This window comes from Neolamprologus multifasciatus, chromosome 9 (assembly GCF_963576455.1).
Source record: "Neolamprologus multifasciatus chromosome 9, fNeoMul1.2, whole genome shotgun sequence".
NCBI classification, from domain to species: Eukaryota; Metazoa; Chordata; class Actinopteri; order Cichliformes; family Cichlidae; genus Neolamprologus; species Neolamprologus multifasciatus.
The window spans coordinates 2,900,815-2,921,934 of record NC_140447.1 but is presented as its reverse complement, the minus strand read 5'-3'; the positions used below and the strand labels follow the sequence as shown (position 1 = coordinate 2,921,934).

The window sequence follows — 21,120 nt, the reverse complement described above, 5'->3', positions numbered from 1 at the left end:
CATACTGGGAATGGCATAGGCACCGATTGGTTTTCTATCGCCCATTTGCTGGGAGTAAGGGCGCCCTCCGTTTGCGAGGTGTGCCTGCTGCTGGCGGTACAGGAAGGAGAGGGCGGGGCAGCGTGGGATTCTCTGACTGGCTGGAGCAGCGTCCAATAACCAACTAGCAAAATAAAACAAAATTAAAACAAACCAACAAACATGAAAACACCAGACATCATGATACAGACTTATAATTTGCACCGATGTTTTTTCGAAATTCTATACACGAAAAGTGAGCGCGAGAGCCCTCGGTGCGCCTGCTCGCTGCTGAAGTCAAAGTAAACTTTATTGTCATCTCCGCTACATACAGTCCAGTATATAGAGAGACGAGACGACGAGGCTCCAGTTACAGCAGTGCAAGTAAACAAACAACAAATATAAGAAGAGTAAGAAAATAAATATACACTTCAGGACTAGGAGTAAAGGATCAATAACAATTTAAAATTTATAATTTACAGTTTGATGATTTAAAGTCTCACACACAACCTGTTGACAGGGGAGGGGCCGGCTGCTTCCAAATAGAGCACATTTCATTTATAATGTTGTAAATCCAAGCCCATCATGTATTCATGATTTGAATCCTGGGGTGTGCGAAATCTCATCTCCGTACAAATGTAACTACACGTTGCATTGATGCAACTATTGTGATTGGCTTGTTCACGCCCATCTGCTCCTCCTATGCGTGTCTGATTACAGTCAATCAATCAATCAAACATGTCTCTATATAAGGAGTTATAAGGATTTCTGAAACTATCAGAATGAATGTGAATGCACAGAAAAGAGAAACTTGCTTGCCCTTAAAACCCAGACTACAACAAAGAATAGGAGGAAAAAAGTCCCAGACTTGGTGTTTTATTTGCAGTTACTGCTGCATATAAAAATCCGGGGCATGACTACAAGGTAATTAAAACATAATGCACCTTGCACATAAATGCTGGCGATGATGTCAGCCACTTGTGTAGGTCATACCATAGGCTCTAAATCAGGCCTTAGTCTGCCGCCGCTGCAACCTGACTTTGGAAAATTTGGATAACAATCCTAATTCCAAAGCAAAGATGAATTATTTTCACTGTGTACATCTACAGTCACACACTTAAAGAAACTCCTCACTCCTGACACACACCAGCAAAGGTCTGGAGGCAATCCTTTTGTTTGATTCACGTTCTTCAACATGACAACACGCTTCTAAACTCACATGGAGGAAGCACTCCATCAGTTTGAGGCATTGAGGCAGAGCCGCTGAGCAGGTGGCTAAATTACAGTCCTGCAGCTTGAGTGTGTCACATGCTTCCAGACTCTATTCCAGCCCATTTAACTGACAGACACTGGGACGCTAAGGCATGTGCTTTCCTCACCCAATTATTAAGACGTTGGAATTTAAAAACTGGTCCCAAATGATAAAGATAACCCAACTCAAGAAGAGACAGGGCGCTGCAAATGTCTGCAAACATGAGGATTGTTTGAGCTGTCCAACACTTTTTTCTTTTAATTGCTGCACAGCACAACCTCCGACGATGGTTCTATGACAAACACGTGGTGACGGTAAAAGGATGTATGCAGTGTGTGCAGAATAAAGTGTATTCAATATAAAAGGTTTTATAATGGCTACCAATCGTAAACAACACCTGCAGATGTTAAAAAAGAAAAGCGTACGGCTCAGTAACACTTTGCTATAACCCCCGACTTCTGTCCTATTTAAAGGACATAACCCTGTTGTGGGACTTTGCCAGAGGTGCATCTCTCACCAAAACAACTGCAGAGCCACATTACAGTACCCCCCCACCCCCCACCCCCCCACCCCCCAGTGCTTGGTGCTTTCCAAGCAAAAAATATGTGGTCCTTCTAAAAATACCTGCTTTAAAATCCTTCAGAGAGCTAATGCATACTCATGACTCTATGCAAATGTTCATCATCAGCCTTTGACTAATAGGGAGTTAATTAATGCAACAACGGGGAGCAGAGCCACAGTGTGCACTAACAAACAGAGCAGGGGCATGCAGGGAAATTAACTCTGATCAAAGCCCCTGGTTTACTTTTAATCTTAACAAAACATGTTTTTAAGTTTGCGGCAGATTGTTCCTGATGCATAATTAAAGTGACACTGCAGTAGTTTTATAACACAGCATTTCAGCTGCTGTAAGTGGGTTGAGCCCACTGCAGCCGTCAAAGGATGTCTATGTGCCACTTTTTAAAGCCAGTGTTAGAAAATAGGACTGATGCTCTGGCATGTGTGGAACAGCAAAAAAAGAGAAGAGAATATGTTCACTTAGTTCTTGTCCAGTCGGTGGACAAATGCACAGCCTGCCTACTACCTGACACTCCACAGAACTATGTGGGATGTTCTGGCAGGTAATGGGAGACACCTTTTGTCTATTGCTGTATCACAGGTGGCATTTAACCAATCAGATCAGCAAACCACCACCTGTGAAGACAGCTGGTGAATCAAACTCAAACTGTTTTCCACTGAGGAAACGTTCATCTTTGTTTGAACCCTCTGTGGTTCCATTAACTTAATACTGAAGCAGGGATGGACACTAATCTCTTCAGAAGCCTTCATGGTTGTTTTTAAAGGACTGTCGTCACACATGAAACACACCTGTAGATGTCATGAGGTTCTGCCGCAAGCTCACCTGCAGAGACACAACCTCTGGCTGTTGAACCATAACTTCCTCAGTCTGTGCAACTTTACAGAATCAGTATCTGTAAATGTTACATGCATGCAGTGTTTCAGTACATACACTTATATTAAGCACTTTGAAGGCACAGAAGACGAGGCACACACTGTATCAATACTCATCCCAACTTTTATATCCAGTATACAAACAGTGCCCTATATTCATGCTCCTTGTGCAGCGCAGCTCAGAGCTCACACTGGCTTCACACACAGAAGAAACATGGATCATGGCCCACAGAGGGTTTGAGACCATTACCACCAACAATGACTGAGTTGATTAGGGTTCCTTGATTTATGTGCGTGTTTGTGTACAGAAATATTTTCCAGTAAAACATCGGAGCCTGAGCTGGCTCGGACAAATGCACCAAATAAATCACTTTAATTAAGACTATTTTTGTCACTCCACAGTTTTTCCACTACGGTGCACAAATCTCGCACAAATGTCACCTCGTTTTTAAAAACACTTCTTATGGGTAAAAGTTATTATATTCATAGGAGCTAAAGTGTGCAGTTCAACCTGCATTAATCCATGCATTCAAAGCTGCAAGACATGCATATACAGTGTATATACTACTGGCTCACAAACGCTCTCTGGCTGCATATACAGCATCGGTCATTTTCAAATGTTGCAGAGTTTATGAAAGACACACATGTGTTCATTCTTCACAATATTAAAGTGCAGAATACTGGTTAAAAAGCAAAGACACAACACGTCAACGTCAGTTTTGTAACATGCTCCTATTGCCATCTCTAGACCCAGCAGTCTTAGCTAATTATAGGCCAATCTCCAACCTTCCTTTCATATCAAAAATCCTTGAAAGAGTAGTTGTCAAACAGCTAACAGATCATCTGCAGAGGAATGGTTTATTTGAAGAGTTTCAGTCAGGTTTCAGAGTTCATCACAGCACAGAAACAGCTTTAGTGAAGGTTACAAATGATCTTCTTATGGCCTCTGACAGTGGACTCATCTCTGTGCTTGTCCTGCTAGACCTCAGTGCAGCGTTCGATACTGTTGACCATAATATCCTATTAGAGCGATTAGAACATGCTGTAGGTATTACAGGTATTGCACTGCAGTGGTTTGTATCATATCTATCTAATAGACTCCAATTTGTGCATGTAAATGGAGAGTCCTCTTCACACACTGAGGTTAATTATGGAGTTCCACAGGGTTCGGTGCTAGGACCAATTCTGTTTACATTATACATGCTTCCCCTAGGCAGCATCATTAGAAGACATAGCATACATTTTCACTGCTATGCAGATGACACCCAGCTCTATCTGTCCATGAAGCCAGATAACACACACCAATTAGTTAAACTGCAGGAATGTCTTAAAGACATAAAGACTTGGATGGCCACTAACTTTCTGCTTCTTAACTCAGATAAAACTGAGGTCATTGTACTCGGCGCTGAAAAGCTTAGAAATATGGTATCTAACCAGATTCTTACTCTGGATGGCATTACCTTGGCCTCCAGTAACACTGTGAGGAACCTTGGAGTCATTTTTGACCAGGATATGTCCTTCAACGCACATATTAAACAAATATGTAAGACTGCGTTCTTCCATTTGCGCAACATCTCTAAAATTAGAAATATCCTGTCTCAGAGTGACGCTGAAAAACTAGTTCATGCATTTATTACTTCCAGGCTGGACTACTGCAATTCATTATTATCAGGATGTCCAAAAAACTCACTGAAAAGCCTTCAGTTAATCCAAAATGCTGCAGCAAGAGTACTGACAAGGGACTAGAAAGAGAGAGCAGATTTCTCCTGTTTTGGCTTCCCTTCATTGGCTTCCTGTTAAATCCAGAATTGAATTCAAAATCCTGCTCCTCACATACAAGGTCTTAAATAATCAGGCCCCATCTTATCTTAATGACCTTGTAGTACCATATCACCCTATTAGAGCACTTCGCTCTCGCTCTGCAGGCCTACTTGTTGTTCCTAGAGTATTTAAAAGTAGAATGGGAGGGCAGAGCCTTCAGTTTTCAGGCCCCTCTTCTGTGGAACCAGCTTCCAGTTTGGATTCGGGAGACAGACACTATCTCTACTTTTAAGATTAGGCTTAAAACTTTCCATTTTGCTAAAGCATATAGTTAGGGCTGGACCAGGTGACCCTGAATCCTCCCTTAGTTATGCTGCAATAGATGTAGGCTGCTGGGGGATTCCCATGATGCACTGAGTTTTTCCTTTCCAGTCACCTTTCTCACTCACTATGTGTTAACAGACCTCTCTGCATTGAATCATATCTGTTATTAACCTCTGTCTCTCTTCCACAGCATGTCTTTATCCTGTCTTCCTTCTCTCACCCCAACCGGTCGCAGCAGATGGCCCCGCCCCTCCCTGAGCCTGGTTCTGCCGGAGGTTTCTTCCTGTTAAAAGGGAGTTTTTCCTTCCCACTGTCACCAAAGTGCTGCTCATAGGGGGTCATATGATTGTTGGGTTTTTCTCTGTATCTATGAAGCGCCTTGAGGCGACTTTTGTTGTGATTTGGCGCTATATAAATAAAATTGAATTGAATTGAATATTGTGCTGCAGAGTGTTGAACAGTTACAGCAGTTTAACGGCTGCTTTAGTAAAAGTGTTAAACAGTGATGCTGTTCTCCCAGGAAACTAAAACAAAACATTAAAAACTACCCAGACTATACTGTAAAATACTGGATAAGAAAGGCCTGCATCAGGCCTTTGATGGAAACAGGCCTTTCCATCAAAGGCCTGTTTTCAAACATTACAAGAAAAATATGAGCTAGAAAAAAGTGATTTTTTCAGATACCTACAATTACGGCAGTATTTGTCCTCAAAAGTGACTAAAGAAATTAATACACAATCCAATGAAATAATTAATCTGATTTCACAAACATACTATAAGGGATGCAAGTCAGTTATCTCTAAACTCTACCCGGGCATATTGAAAAGTAGGGGAACTTCAACAGATTATATAAAGGGAAGATGGGAGAGAGAGTTGTCCTCAGTTATAACTTCTGAGCAATGGGACAATATGTGTGAGACCATCTCAACCTCATCCTCTGCATACTGGCGAGAATTTAGTTGGAAAAACCTGGTACGATTTTTCATAACACCAAAACAACAAACACGAGGAAATTCTTCATGCTGGAGGAGCTGTGGGGAAACTGTTGCAAACCATACCCACATATTCTGGTCGTGTCGAAAACTTTCTAAATTTTGGGAAGATGTTATATCAAAGATAGAACAGACTAGAGGCTTTAAATCAAAACAACGGCCTGTCATAACATTTTATGTAGGAGACCTACCCGAAGAATTAACAAGCAATGACAAATATCTCCTGAAGATTCTTACTGCTGCTGCAAAAAAAGCAATTACTCGTAAGTGGCTCTGTACTGACCCCCTGTTCTGGACGACTGGTTGAGCGTCGTTGAGGAGATTTTGTTTGCACCAATAAATGCTGCTGCCTGCAAGCTGCAATCCAGAACATTATTCAGTTTTTGCTTCTATAGTGTAAAAGTCATAGTTTCCTCGAATTATCACGATACAATGTTAAGGTTATACCAACAAACTCTACTATCCACACAACACTTCCAGTGGAAGCTGAGCTCAGCTGCATGTGCTGCGTAATCCTCTAAAGCATTATATACATCTTTCAGAGATCGGTGGCTCATCAGTAACAAAACAACAATTTCCTTCGGGATTAATAAAGTATTCTGATTCTGATTCTGATTGCACATCTCTCCTTGTTTCTACTTTGGAAGTGAACCTGCACATCACTGTTTGTCCTGCAAAGACCAGCAGAGCTCCAAGAAGCCACACTTCACTTTTTATGGTTTAATATGAACAGTAAGACTTGTGAAATGTAGAAAAATGGGTTTCAGTACTGCGACCTCACTCTTTCAGAGATCGGTGGCTCATCAGTAACAAAACAACTTCGTCATCATAGCTTTAAACAGACGCGTCATCAGTAATACACACATACATATTTATTCAGTGAACTTCTCATGATATCAACCTGACCTGAGGGAGTGACACAAGTCATTTCTTTATCAGAAAATGCTGCAATTTGCAAAGGAGAGAAGAGGCAGAAATCTAGTGTCGCCCCACTGTGGGATTTCTGACACACTTACACACTTACACTGCTGCCACTTAGAATGGGAGAAAGTAAACGCGACACACTGTGTAGTAAATAATGACAGGCGCAAAAGTCGTCACGACTCCTGTGATGCCACATAATCAAAACACAATTCTTGCATTTGTTTTTAAAAACACTGGAGTGGAAACAGAAAAATCCATCAGCCTTAAAAGCATCGATTGTCTCCCTGACATCACAATAACACGACTACACAACACACCAACCAAACGATGTTTCTTCTGTTAGATCTTTAGCAGATAATTGATGGGTCCTACGGCTCTGCTGTGTGTCCTCCATCGCTCCATTTATATCTTAATGTCAATAATTGTGTTTATTTATTAATTATATTATATAACTGCCCCTGTATGCAGCCCCACAATGTTTCTGTTTCAATGTTTCTTATGCATACACCACACTCACACACATATATATTGCTTTTTATGTTTTTCCCTCGTTGTATATCGTTTTCTCTTCTCTACTTTTGCACCTTTGTGCAGCTACCCAATTCTGCTGTGCAAGAAACTGCACGATGACAATAAAACGCTCCAAGTCTCTAAGACGGGACGCTTGAGTCAAGAGGCAGCATGTGTGAGCAGCTCAGAGAGCTTCAGGGTGCTGTGAGTGAGTTTAGCCTGCTGCCTGTGGTGGGCATTCATGTGTCTGAAGGATCCATGCGTAGGTATGGGTATATTGTATGGGTGGTGTAGTCTAGTTAGTTAGTTAAATAGTAAGTTAAATAAGTGTCCATTATGACACATGACTATAGTCACCAAGGCCAGGAGCATCGCTGCATTGTACATCTGAAATATCTGTCCACTGTTTAAACTGCGTAATACGTCAGTCATCACACGTCTTACGCCCCCACACAGAAGGTCAGTCTGAGTGTGTGCAGCTCATAAATGTGCAGAACGTCTGCACGAGTTCTTCCTCGGGACATCAGATGTTTTTGAAACATGTAAATTATTTGGCCTTGTTTGCCGTTCAGCATCCTCTTCTCTGCTGCTCCGAGGGATCGCTGCGCTTGTCATCACCTGTTCGATGCTGCCATCTACAGGCACAGCCCGGAAAGGCAGGCGCTCCGCTCACAACAAGCCTCGCCCTGTTTGCCAGGCATTTGGCACACAGACTGAAGAGTACGAAGCTTTAAAGCTCAACCACAGTCGTACAGTCAGCTGAGTCTAAAGGTACGCTGATCCCTTACTAGACTGACAAACAGCAGACTTTGGACTTTACAGTTCAGAGGTCAGAGGGCAGGCGGAGGCAGTTCTTTAGGGAACTTTAGGGAACGTATGGGGCTTCACAACAAATATAGAAAAACACTCAGCAACTATGTGATGTTATAAGGGGCTCATGGTTCCTTCCACATTACCCCTGCTGTTCTTCTTATCTCTCGTCTCATCCAGTAAAGTCGTACAGGAGGTTACACGGATGTCAGACGTATATGTGCTGACAAACCACCTCGTGATTCTTCCTTTCTTCTCACAGCTCTATAAATAGCACTCTATAACATTTGGAGACACAGCTGGTACTGCTGTCTCCATCTGCACTGTATCATAACTGCACCATTGGCTAATACACACACACACACACACGCTTTGATTTTGCACCTTAGCATGATAACGTTTTGATAGAAGTAAAGCCCTCTGGATCTTGCAGGAGATTCAGGCGTTAATAAAAAAACATAGAAACGTTACTTTGCTAACAAACAGCAGATTATTATAGGGATGCAACGATACCAATTTTTTCAAACCGATACAATACCGATACTTGGTACTTGCCGATACTGAGTACAAAAACGATACTTCTACCACACACACACACACACACTGCCCGTGGATTTTCTCTTGACATTTTTCATCGCTTTTCCAAAACCTGAGTTAAAGTTGGCTGTTCCACACTGCTGACATTTTGTTTAGCCTAGCTACAGCAGCCTCCAGTTTCTCTTTTTTTATCTGGAGCTGCCAGTCTCACTCGTCTAACCCTGTGCCTGTTTAGCGCGGGATGTCCCCCTAGTGGCCAATCTAAAAAACTACAACAGAAATGACAAGCCACCCTCTGATTAATGAAATAAGTTAGTATCGGTTCATGGTATCGGTTAACTTTTACGAGTATGAGTACACACACATTTTACAGTATCGGCCCCGATACCCGATACCAGTATCGGTATCGGTATCGGTGCATCACTAGATTATTATGCAAATATCAATCAGCTGAAAATGTCATACTGGGATGCAGAAATATGCCTATGTAAAGTCTATATAGCAGTTCAAAGACTCTCAGCACACTGTGAACCAAGGACAGGTAATCTGTGATGGCACATCCCAGCTCACAGGCTCATCATCGTCCTCTGAGTTTAAAACCAAAAACAATCCTCAACTGCATCCAAAGTAGACAAGAAGCTGATCTGGGGTGAGATCAACGACTCCAATGAGCCTGTCCTGCTTTTAGAAGTTCAGTACAGGTGTCTATGGCGTCTTTTTAAGCAAATTACGTGAAAAAATACAGTTTTTCATGTGTGCAGAAGTACATGCTTATGCCTAGCCTAGCAGATTACTGGCCTACCACCTTTCAGCATCAGCATCTCTTTGAAACTCGGTCAGTGGCCTTCACTCAAGCACTTTTTGCCCTGAAAGACTTACAACAAGTGCAAATGGCTTGCAGCCCCTTAATGATTTATGCAGGCTGGCAAAATGTCACAAAAATAATGCCTCTGCTGGACATCGGGCACACTGCACACGGACTGCGTCCTACCTGTGTGACCTTCTCCGTGACGTTGTGTGTCCGGTCGATGAGTTTGCAGGGTGCTATGATGTCCATCTCCCCCGAGGGCAGAGCGATGAGTGGGTCCGGTTTGAAATCCACAAAATTGAGCGTGATCTGAGGGATTTTGGAGATGGTGCGGTACCGCATGAGGTCGGAGTCTGACGTGGAGTTCAGTATGTTCAACTTGCTGTTTACTGCACCTGGAAACATGCAAATGTTCAACAATCAGGTAAGAAAACCAGCAGGAAAACATTCGATCCCACTCGCGCCGTCTCACCGGTGCTGCTGCTGGCCGGCCGGACGCTTGGCCTCCGGTTCTTCCGATCCCATTCCGGCCTCATGGCCTCGATCTCGTCTACGGAGGAGGCGCGACGCATGCTGTGAAAGCTTTCTCGCGAGCGGCTGTGCGACAGAGAGCAGTTGGAGGCCGAGCCTTCGGGGTTGAGGCTGAGCCGGTGGTGGGGTGCTACGCAGGGTGTGGAATGGGTGAGGGGACCCACCAGGTGGGCTCCGTGAGTTTGATGTGGGGGAACGGCTACTGGAGGCTCGGAGCACAATAAGGTGCGTTGGTCTTCCTGGCGGTCTTCAGGCCAACTCTGTAGCGCTGACCTGGGACACACAAGAGGTGATATTAGCAGGTGAACATGTTCATCTCTGCAGTAACGTTAAGATCAAGCATCTACCTGCTTCCACTCAGCTTCTCCTGGTGATTTAGTGGCAGTGGGGGGAGGGGCAGGAATTCCCCCAGACCTAAGGACTTGGGGCTGCGATGGTCCTCTGGGTGCAGCGACACCGGCGTTGCCGTGGGGATGTGTCCGGCCTCTGCGTCGTCCAGAGAAGCTTTACTGTTGGACAGGGAGCGCAGCAGGGGGAGACGCAGTTTGAAGCCTCGTGGGCGACCTGGTGGTGAGACGGAGGAAGGTGAAGAGTGACAGGTGCACCTCCAATATGGTAGAAATATTATATTAGAATAGTGAGACAAGTACAAACAGCTGGAGGATATTTTCATGCTAGGACAGAGAAAGAGCTAAACATGCATCAGCCTTCAGAATAAAGCTGCAAAACCAATCGACCAGAATGCAGGGGCAGGAACTCGGATTAAAATGTGGGCTTAGCCACAAAGTTATGAGTTACTTGATTCCGGATATTGTTGAGTCCTATTCCAGATGCTGCTCCCCTGGGTTATCCCTCTAGGACATTAACCCTTTAAGACCTACCATAGAACCAAGTCCACCAGAGCTTATATTATATGTTTACATGCTGTGGAGCCATTTTTGGGAGCATTTCAAGTTGCTATACATCAATACAACCATTATAGCCTAAATTTTAATAATATATCTGCATTAAGTGCATAGTAATTACATAAATTGCAAAAAAGTGCAATAAACTACAAAAAAATTGAAAATCGTTTTTGTTTTTTTAACATATATTTCTAGTTAGAGAAATTTAAGAGGCTTATCCCTCAAAACTGTAAATACAAAAAAGTTGCACAAAATAGTTTCCCACCACAGGAAATTTATTTTGAGTGTCTTCATAGTTTTATTTTTGAAATACACCAATTTTTATACACTGCAGGAAAAATGAAAATAAATATTATAATGCAAATTTGCAAAAAAGCAGCATATGCATCAAAATAAACTATTTCCAGCAGTGCAATATGAGTCCTAAGCATCCCAGAAACCACACAGAAAGTCATAAAGTCAAAGATAACTTTTAAAAACACCAGTATAGGCTCATGAGGCCCTGATGGTAAAAAAAACCTACATTTCCGCGAAAATGACGTCATTTCCTGTTTTGGGCAGGTAATGGCGGACATGCGATAGTTCGAGCTGATGGACGTAGGAAGTGTTACAAACAGCTGATCGGATCGGCAAAGCGTGTTTCTGGAATATTATGTTTTTGTTGCTGCAAGTGCTTTTTATGCAGTTTTTGCAAAGTTATATGTGGAAGGAAACTGTGACCGAGGACAAGCTGATGGCATAAGATGTAAGTACAACTCCTCCGGTTTCATATGCAAAAAAAATTATTGCGCTAGCTCACGTGGTTGCAGAGCTACTGGGATTTAAAAATAGTTGCACAAAACGGAGCGTGCTGCTCTGACCGGTTTTAAAGGGTTAAGAGCATAGATCGACGACTACATTTAACACAAATATTCAGGATTTGCAAGAACAAAAGCATCTCACAATAGCAGGACCACCTGGTCTTTCTGGAAGGCAGAACGAAGAGTTGATCCAGGTGAAGCAAAGTGAGCATCACGTCCAATTTGGATTAAAAAACATGGGAATTAAATAAGCAGCAATACATCCCGAAAATGTTCCACACTGAGCCACAAACTACACTTACTGCACACACTCCACTTATACCTCACTGTTGTGGCCATTTTTGTTGAATGTTTATAAAACGCAATTCGTATTCATTTTTGTTTTTTCTTTAAAGTTGTAAGAATATGCTGACCTAGTTTTGTTATGTAAATTTGTAATTAATTTTATTGGAAAAGGTTTTGGAAAGTGATTGGTTTATTGGCTTATGGACCCTCCCATTAATCAGGGGATTAAGAGCACCCTGGAGGGGTGTGGTAAAGATGGTTTTTCCCAAATGTCTGATGGGAAGACGGGAGGGTTAGAAAATGATTTTATTTATTTTTTGACCACTTTTGAAGTTGTTAAAGCAAATTAAGATAACTTTTGTTTAATTGTAAGTTTTAAGAAGTTATTTGGTTGATTTTTGTTTATAATTTTCCACGAAATAAACAACATATGATTTTTAAACAATGGAGTCAGAAGTGCGTCTAAAACAAACCTCCTGTTGCCACCCACGGCCTTTTCTTGGACTTTTTTGGTGTCTGGAACATAAAAGGCCGTGACACTCACTAAACACAATCAGCTATGTGGAGCACGGTGTCTCATTATGCATCACCACATACACAACATTGTGATATTAGGGGGGACAGACAAGTGAAGCTGCCCTTTCTAAAACTACAAATTTAGCTGAGATGCCAAAATATAAGAAAACAGTTTTAATTTTTCTACATGATAAACAAAATGTGTCCGTGTGATTCTTTGGACTTAAACTGTAAGACAAAAATGGTGAAATGACAGAAAAAGTCTGACTGTACTGCAGTTACAGAGTAATTACAAATGTCACTTTTACATTAATGTTTTTTACTTTCCAAACGGTCACACCGTCACACTTTCTGTCTAGTGGGCCAGATTTGAGTTTTTGCTGGGCCAATTTTGGCCCAGGGCCTTATGTTTGACAGCAGTGGTGCAATAACAGAAACTAAAGCTGCATTCACACGAGGGCGTCAGAGAAACGGTGACGTTACAGGAGAAGCACAGAGAAGAACAGACAAACGTCGCGTTCGTGGTTACCTGTGACGAGCCAGGTGGGCAGGCGGTGGTTCAGCTCCTGTTTGTGGTCTCGGTGAGACTCGTCTGTCATGACCTCGAAGTTGAGGATGAACATGATCACCACGCCATCCTCGTTCTTCACCGGCACCACATCCACCATGCACAGGATGCACTGGCCTGCAGGGGGCAGAGCAGCAGATGAGCCTCCGTCACGCTGGGACAAGTTATGATGGCACAGGCAGCGAGGTGGTGGTGTTAATGGAGCAACATCAAAGCACAGATAAGAGCAGAGTTCAAGCTTTGTGTAACGACTTTGTGAACGTCTACATAATCAGTTTGTTGAATCGTGTGAGCGCCTCAAATGCATCCGTGCATCTCACGCTGTGAATTACAAAGGCCTGCTGTCACACACACACTCAAATACACTAAAGTACATGGTTTTCTCTCCTTATTAAATGTGCATCTGTGTTTAATCAGCTCACACACCATCTTCCATACGAGGCTAATCTGCCACACGAGTGATAAAACAGCTAAGTAAGCGTGAAATGAAACCACACACGGGAGAGCGTCACACAAAATAAGCTGCTATTCTGCTTTCAACACCATGAATGTGAGCTTGCAATTGCATTAACATGCATGTGTACACAGCAGCATCGTCATCGTCCTCATCAGCAGCGTAATGTAAAATGATGATGATGACTATTGCAACATAGTATCAAAGTGGAGGGAATTCCACGACATCTATTAAACACATTCTGTGTGCACAGTGAAACCTGTGAGTTTCCTTCTGTCCTTAAAAATGAGCAGAAACTCGACTCAAACTGATCTTATCTCCAAGCAGACATCCTGAATATGACAGCACATAATACAAAATTACACATGAAGTCAAACATATCAGTCCATCATATATGTAAATAAGGTCGTTCCACTTGGTTATTAACCCTTTAAGACCGACCACAGAACCAAGTCCGCCAGAGCTTATATTATATGTTTACATGCTGTGGAGCCATTTTTGGGAGCATTTCAAGTTGCTATACATCAATACAACCATTATAGCCCAGATTTAAATAATATGTGTGCATTAAATTCATAGTAATTACATAAATTGTAAAAAAAAAAAAAGGGCAATAAACTACAATACAATTTAAAATAGTTTTGTTTTTTTAACATATATTTCTAGTTAGAGAAATTTAAGAGGCTTATCCCTCAAAACTGTAAATACAAAAAAGTTGCACAAAATAGTTTCCCACCACAGGAAATTTATTTTGAGTGTCTTCATAGTTTTATTTTTGAAATACACCAATTTTTATATACTGCAGGAAAAACGAAAATAAATATTATGATGCAAATTTGCAAAAAAGCAGCATATGCATCAAAATAAACTATTTCCAGCAGTGCAATATGAGTCCTAAGCATCCCAGAAACCACACAGAAAGTCATAAAGTCAAACACAACTTTTAAAGACACCAGTATAGGCTCATGAGGCCCTGATGGTAAAAAACTACATTTCCGCGAAAATGACGTCACTTCCGGTTTCGGGCAGGTCATGGAGGACATGCAAAAGTTCATGCTTGACGTCTATTCCAACGTAGGAAGTGTTACAAACAGCTGATCGGATCGGCAAAGCGTGTTTCTGGAATATTATGTTTGTGTTGCTGCAAGTGCTTTTTATGCAGTTTTTGCAAAGTTATATGTGGAAGGAAACTGTGGCCGAGGACAAGCTGATGGCATAAGATGTAAGTACAACTCCTCCGGTTTCATATGCAAAAAAAATTATTGCGCTAGCTCACGTGGTTGCAGAGCTACCGAGATTTAAAAATAGTTACGCAGAACAGAGCGTGCCCACTCTGACCGGCTTTAAAGGGTTAAGAAAAGCTCAACCACACATATGAGATACTGGTTACTGAATTATGTGGCAAATGAGCACTGGGCCCCTATTCAAAGAAGATCGTGAGATGCACACTGAAAATATAACTGCAAAATATTCCAAAGACTCCAAATACATGATACATACATGCATGCCATGATTCAAACAGGACCGAAAGTGGACATGTGAACTGTTTTTTCTTTTCATATTCAACAGAAAGGATTTAATTCTATAAATTTACTCTCAAATATTCTTATTTTACTGAAAACGATCCATGAAGTATGTCCTCCTGTTGCACGCTGTTTAAATACATTTCAATCTGTTTTTCTTGACTTTGTAATTCCAAACATCACACCAACAAAACCTACAGTGAAACGCATCCAGTCTGCAACATCAACTTAAAGTACATTAGCGTTTTGAGAACTTAAGCTTTTTAGTTTTGCACCGTAATCCTTCTTTTCTTATCCGTCGCCTTTAAACATGGACGCCTTGGCCACAAACAAAGTTTCTTTCAATTCCCGTCTCATGCCTGATCTGCCCGTCTGCAACTTACCTGCAGAGTGATGGTCAGTGAGCAGCCTCGCAAACGGAAGCTGTGGCAGTTTTCGCAATATGGAGCACTTATTCCGTGCAACCCAACGTGCAGGATCTACTGCACGCCTGCCTGACCCACCCACCAGCCTGCCATTCATCTCACATCATTGCTGGAGAGTGGGGCGAAATCCGATTGGACGACAGCATAATCCCAACACAGGAGGGGAAAAAATATGAAACCCAGGGGAAAGTAGAGGATTACACCATCTGGCCATATCAGCGACGCATGTAAATACGTGCGGGTTTAAATGCGTGCTTGTATGTGCACATGTGTATAGATGAGCAGGCTGATGTTCATTCATAAGTCACTGGGTCGTGTCCGTTCATGTCATTAACAGCGTTCCCTGTGCATCTGTAGCTTTTTTCTTCTTCTCTTGTTTTAATGGCTGAAGGTGTTGGAGCATCACCCCCAAAGCTGCTTTACAAAGCTCTGCATGCACGTGACAAGGACAACGTGCACACGATCTAGCCATTTGAAAGCTTTGGTTTCCTCCGCAAGCGACTGTCCCGTGAAAAAGTGAGTGAGAAGTAAAAGATATTGCAGAGAATATGTCTGAGAATATCTTTTTTAATCAATAATGCTTCAGCTATTAAACAATTTGAACTCTTTTATTATTTTTCTGAATTAAATATGAACAATCATTAATATTCATTCACTGAACTGATGCAGAAACAGGATGGAGTGTCTGTGTTCGGGACTGGCACTGGGACCAGCTTGGGTTTGTGTCTCCTCCAGCAGATTCTTTGAAAAATACTTGAAATTATAATATTATCAACAGATTAATGTGGATTGAATCTTTCCCTCACTGATATAATTAATAATCCGAGTTTCAGGACTGGCTCCTAATCTAATAGGAAATCATTACATGTCCCATGTTTGAGTCAGGATCATTCCTGTATACATGGGAACACTTTGGAAAGCTGGGAAGTTTGTGGGCGGCAGATTTACTAATATGTACACTAACTAACATGAATGCACGCATGCTGTTACGTCCCTCTGCAGCCTCTAATCTGCTCAGTGTGTTCAGCTGGTGCTAATTGGCCACACCTAGTCAGGTGTGGCCAAGCGTCCAGAGAGCTCACTAGTCTTTGCCTTGGTGGTACCAGCCATTTGAGCCAACCTGCTATTCCATTTTAAGATAAAACCTCTTCCCACCCACACTCTGGTATTCATCTCCTTTTTTATGTTGCGGCTTTTGAGCCGGGTCGTAACATAACGGGGGCTCGTCCGGGATTTGAACCCGGGACCTCTCGCCACTAAAGTACAAAAGGAACCTGGACTCCCACTCTGGTTGCAGGGCCTCCTCATTAACATCCAGCAGGAAGCCACTGTGTTATTACTGTCTTAGCTGTTCCCAGGACTGCGCTCTTCTGGACAGAGATCTCCGATGTTGTTTCCGGGATCTGCTGGAGCCACTCGCCTAGCTTGGGAGTCACTGCACCGAATGCTCCGATTACCACGGGGACCACCGTTACCTTCACCCTCCACATCTTCTCCAGCTTCTTCAGAAGTACCCCAGCACTGGTACTTCTTAAGCTTCTCGTGTTCCTTCTTCCAGATGTTGCTGTCATTCGGAATCACTACATTCCGAATGACAGCAACATCTGGAAGATATATATCTATGGTCGTGTCCAAATTCATGGGCTGCATCCTCCTGAGGACCCAGCCTTCGCGGTCTACGTGGGCCGGGTCCTCAGAAGGTCGGGTAGGCCGGAAGTAAACGGCTGGGAAAATTGGACGGTCTAGCCTTCTGATTAGCGTCACCGCTGTCTCGGTGGAGTTTAATAAACTCGGCCGTCTGCTCCTTGCTATCTAAAATATAACAGGACACTGGAGGAAACTCTCAACTGTCTCACACTTCTGTTTAATCAGTTTTCTGTTTGACGTTTATTCAGCTGTGTGAAAACCACCCAGGGGATTAATAAAGTTTTATTTTATCTAATCTAATAACTTTAATCTCAGCCAAACCGATTTACTCACGAACAAAGAAAACACTGAAAAAAGCCCAACAATAACATTTTAGGTTGTCTAAGTGACTTATATATTACGTTTAACCCGAGCAGCGAAACTCCGCAGTGATCTGAAAATGATGTGCCGGGAGTTGTGCCGTTCTCGGCGGCTTCAGTGACCCTCGAGCTCCCGGCTTGCTATCGAGCTGGTGGGTAACAGACGTCTCCGAAAACGTTGAAGCACTTTTGCAAATATGCGATATCTTGATAAACCGAGCAGATATTTGATGTTTACACAGCTACTTTCTCGCCTGAAAATATGTTAAAAGTTTATTTTGTGACCCAGAAAGATTAGTAAGAGTAATTTTAAAACTTAGTAGCGGCCGCCATTGTTGGAAACTGGAGTTTGGCTGGGCCGCGCTATGAATTCTGGGATATGGTAGGCCACGAAGGACACACCCGACCCATCCTTCACACTCGGGGAAAAGGAGGACGTGTTTGTCGTCTGCATTCGGAGGAGTCTACGAATTTGGACAGCCTTCGGCGCGTCGCTGTGACGTAATCGGTCTACAAATGCGGCCTCAGGAGGATGCAGCCCATAAATTTGGACACGACCTATATGTACATAGCGCAAACCACTGCAACAGTTGCCTCAAGGCGCTTCGACTGTAAGGTAACAACTCCACAGCATATGAGTGAAAACCCTGACAATCACATGATCCCCATGAGTGGGCACGGGGCGACCACAAGAAGGAAAAGCTGACTGCAAAACCAGACTCAGGGACGCCCCCTGGCTGGGGCTGAGGGTACAGACAAAAAGACACATAAGACAAAACTAGTTTAAAAAGAATCCCCCAAATCAACCTTTTGGGATTTTCTTTACCCGGATGATTGAGCATGGATCAAAATGGGAATATGTTACCTTTCAAATCAAGTTACAGCTATTCTGTCCCTAGAAGTTGCTCTCTTATAAGATTTCTGTTTGGATTTGCCACATAGGTGAAATTTCCTTCTGAAGGGTTCGATGTGACCTTACTCTAAGCCTGTAACAGGTGACTATCCACCTGGTGGACGCTGAGAGGTTTAAGGGTTTAGAAAATGTTAGGGGTAGAATCTGTGTCTGGTTAGGCACCCGGTGATGGTTTACATTAAAGCAGCAGATGCATTATAGCAGCGACAGATTACCACAGATATAGGTCTACATGTGCCCTACATTTTTCAGCGTGGTGCAAACGGAGGATTACGCCTACGTACTTCAGGAACATCAGACCTTTTTGAATGTTGACCCTCATAGCGTCTCCGTCTACTGTGAAAGATTTCCTCCGAGAGCATCTGAAACGAGCTGAGCTCTGAGGTTAACGGGGCAAATGCCGTTTCATCTAAATGCTCCGCCTGGATTTATTCCAATTCAACATGTTCCAGCTGATAATCTGATTCACCGTTGCTGATTTACAAAGCTCTAGGAGATTATTACAATGCACTAAAACACATAAAAAAGCAAACTGCACATGGCAGACCCAGGGATAGGGCATCATACACAGCAGTGTAGACAACTACAAGGACAAACACTGTGAAATATAACATTTAAACGCTTACTTTTATTAATCAGATGGATTATTTATCAATAAGTGAGAAAATAGTTTCTACCAATATTCAGAAAGGTTTTGATGAAGATGAATTCAATTCAATTATATGGAACCAAATCACAAAAACAGCTTCCTCACGGTGGTTTGTACTGGAAGATATACGAGCCGCTACAAGCATGCACTGGTGACAGCATGAACACAACTGATCACTTTGTTCTCTACAATGTATCCACTGCCAAAAAGTACCAAAAATGCCTCAAGTGGTTAGATTTATGTTTCCATAAACCTTTCGCTATGGCGATCTCTCACATGTGCGTACAGGTAGTCGACCAGCAGTTACTGGTACGGACTTGGAGCGTAGTGGATCCTGTGGTGAAAACCTTGAAACATTAACAGTGACTGTGTCATTACTCTTAAAAATCCAGAGAAACACATGCACATAATGGACAAAATGAGAAAAGAATCAAAAATTGATGTAATGCAAAGAAAACGGTGCAGACTAATGAAATGAAGCAAATGTTTGTATTCATGCACACAGGATACTCATCTAATCATCATGACTGACGGCGTGGCGTACAGTACTCCTCCCTGATAGGCTTAGAGGGACAAGGTAGGAAGGATTAACTGCTGAGGAAGATCTTTTTTCCAGCTTAGTAGGAGATGACAGAGGATTGGAGGACAGTAAACAGAGATTAGGCTGCCCCAAAGTAATCAGATGTGAAAACACACCTAACTGTGAAGGCCGACGCTTCCTTCAATGTTATAACTGCACTGAGATGGATTAGAGGTCAGGGTCACTCCCGCTGCTGCCGAGCCCATCGGGCAGCAGTGATGTGCTAAGAGGGATGAATGCGTGTAGGATACGAATGTATTTATTTATTTATGAAACACTGCTCTCTGACATAACAAACGTATGAATTCCTCTGTGCTACCACTGAATGCTGAAAGCACAGCCATGTAAATACTATACCTGCACCATCATTGGGACTTCAATGTAAAGTTCTGCATTGGCGCCTCCTACTGGACGACAGCTGCCTCTACACACAGCACAGCACAGACGTCACGCATCCCTGTTTGTAGGAATCACGCTGACTGAACTCTAAACGATGAGGTGCATCCCTTTAAGCAGCTGTGGCTCTCACACTTCTTTTCTTTTGTGTTCTTTTGAAATAAAATAAATATTTGATTATAGCGATTTTTCTAAAAAATATTGGTGTTATATGAAAAAGATTTACAGATGCCACTGGCAGTATGTTTTATTTAGCATAAAAGGAGCGTGGAAGCACGCTTCTCATGGTCGTGGTCAAATACAGTGTCGGTTACATAAGTCACAGCTGTTGCAGCCCTGCGAACAGTGTGGACGGGCTTCTGCCACAGTGCTGCTACAGTAAGTAAATAGCTGCATTTTCATCAGGACGGGAACATCGCTTCTCAAAGCTGTTAGCCCGTGTCCACTGTCCATTAGAGACAACAGGATAAAGAACATGGATCTGTGAGTGCTACAGAGATGTAAGAGGATGAGCTCTGCTGTATCACACACACAGTGACAAAGTGACATCACTGTTTAGCAGAAACAACTTCACGTGTTCACTTCCACACAGATGTTTTAAAGGGTAGCTTCTGATGTTGCCGGTCACTTTCAGAACCCCCCAAACCCACTGTCAGACCACTGACAACCATATTTTGCCCCAACATTGTCATTGTTCTTATTTTTAGCTGATAGCACCCATAGCATGGGTTGATGGATATGCACTGCAAATCAAAAGAGAGCTGCAGAAAAAGCTACTATAGATGCTCTGGACTTCGTTGTAGACAGCTGTGATCTTTCCTTTTCCTTGGAGGGGAGAAAGAAAGAGATTCGAGGGGTTCCTCTTGGTGAGAAATGACTCTGATGATAAAGGCAAATGAAACAAACGGTAGGCAGCAGGTCGGGCGAGAGGTTTTAACGAGCAAACTCGGCACGTTTTACTGTATCCGTCTGTTCACTGCTCTGCACATAAAAGAGTCAGTGAACCACTAGGTGGCAGAGCACAACAACTGCTTCGGAGGAGATATACTCTTAAACGCACACGCACACACACAACCTGGCCTGCTGTATATATTACCTTTAGAAACAGAGAGGCATGGAACTAATCTGGCTATACTACACCGCCGCATCGAGCCTCATACAGGTGTGTTATTGGAAAAGGG

The 21,120-nt window shown here is 42.7% G+C and overlaps 1 protein-coding gene across 3 annotated transcripts in view; it reads right to left on the bottom strand.

Annotated features, from left to right (window-relative positions):
* The window catches only part of kcnh2b (potassium voltage-gated channel, subfamily H (eag-related), member 2b), a 299,962-nt gene that overhangs the window by 138,463 nt on the left and 140,379 nt on the right, over positions 1–21,120 (bottom strand). For 2 of the 3 annotated variants that reach the window (XM_085172651.1, XM_085172652.1), the window contains exons 4-7: positions 12,955–13,110; positions 10,267–10,483; positions 9,861–10,192; positions 9,572–9,783 (exon numbers count right to left, since the gene is read on the bottom strand). In XM_085172651.1, coding sequence (XP_085028777.1) covers positions 9,572–9,783; positions 9,861–10,192; positions 10,267–10,483; positions 12,955–13,110 — 917 coding nt within the window. Of the gene's footprint in view, positions 1–9,571; positions 9,784–9,860; positions 10,193–10,266; positions 10,484–12,954; positions 13,111–15,353; positions 16,489–21,120 lie in introns of those variants that run through there. The other variant, XM_085172653.1, reaches the window with a different exon arrangement.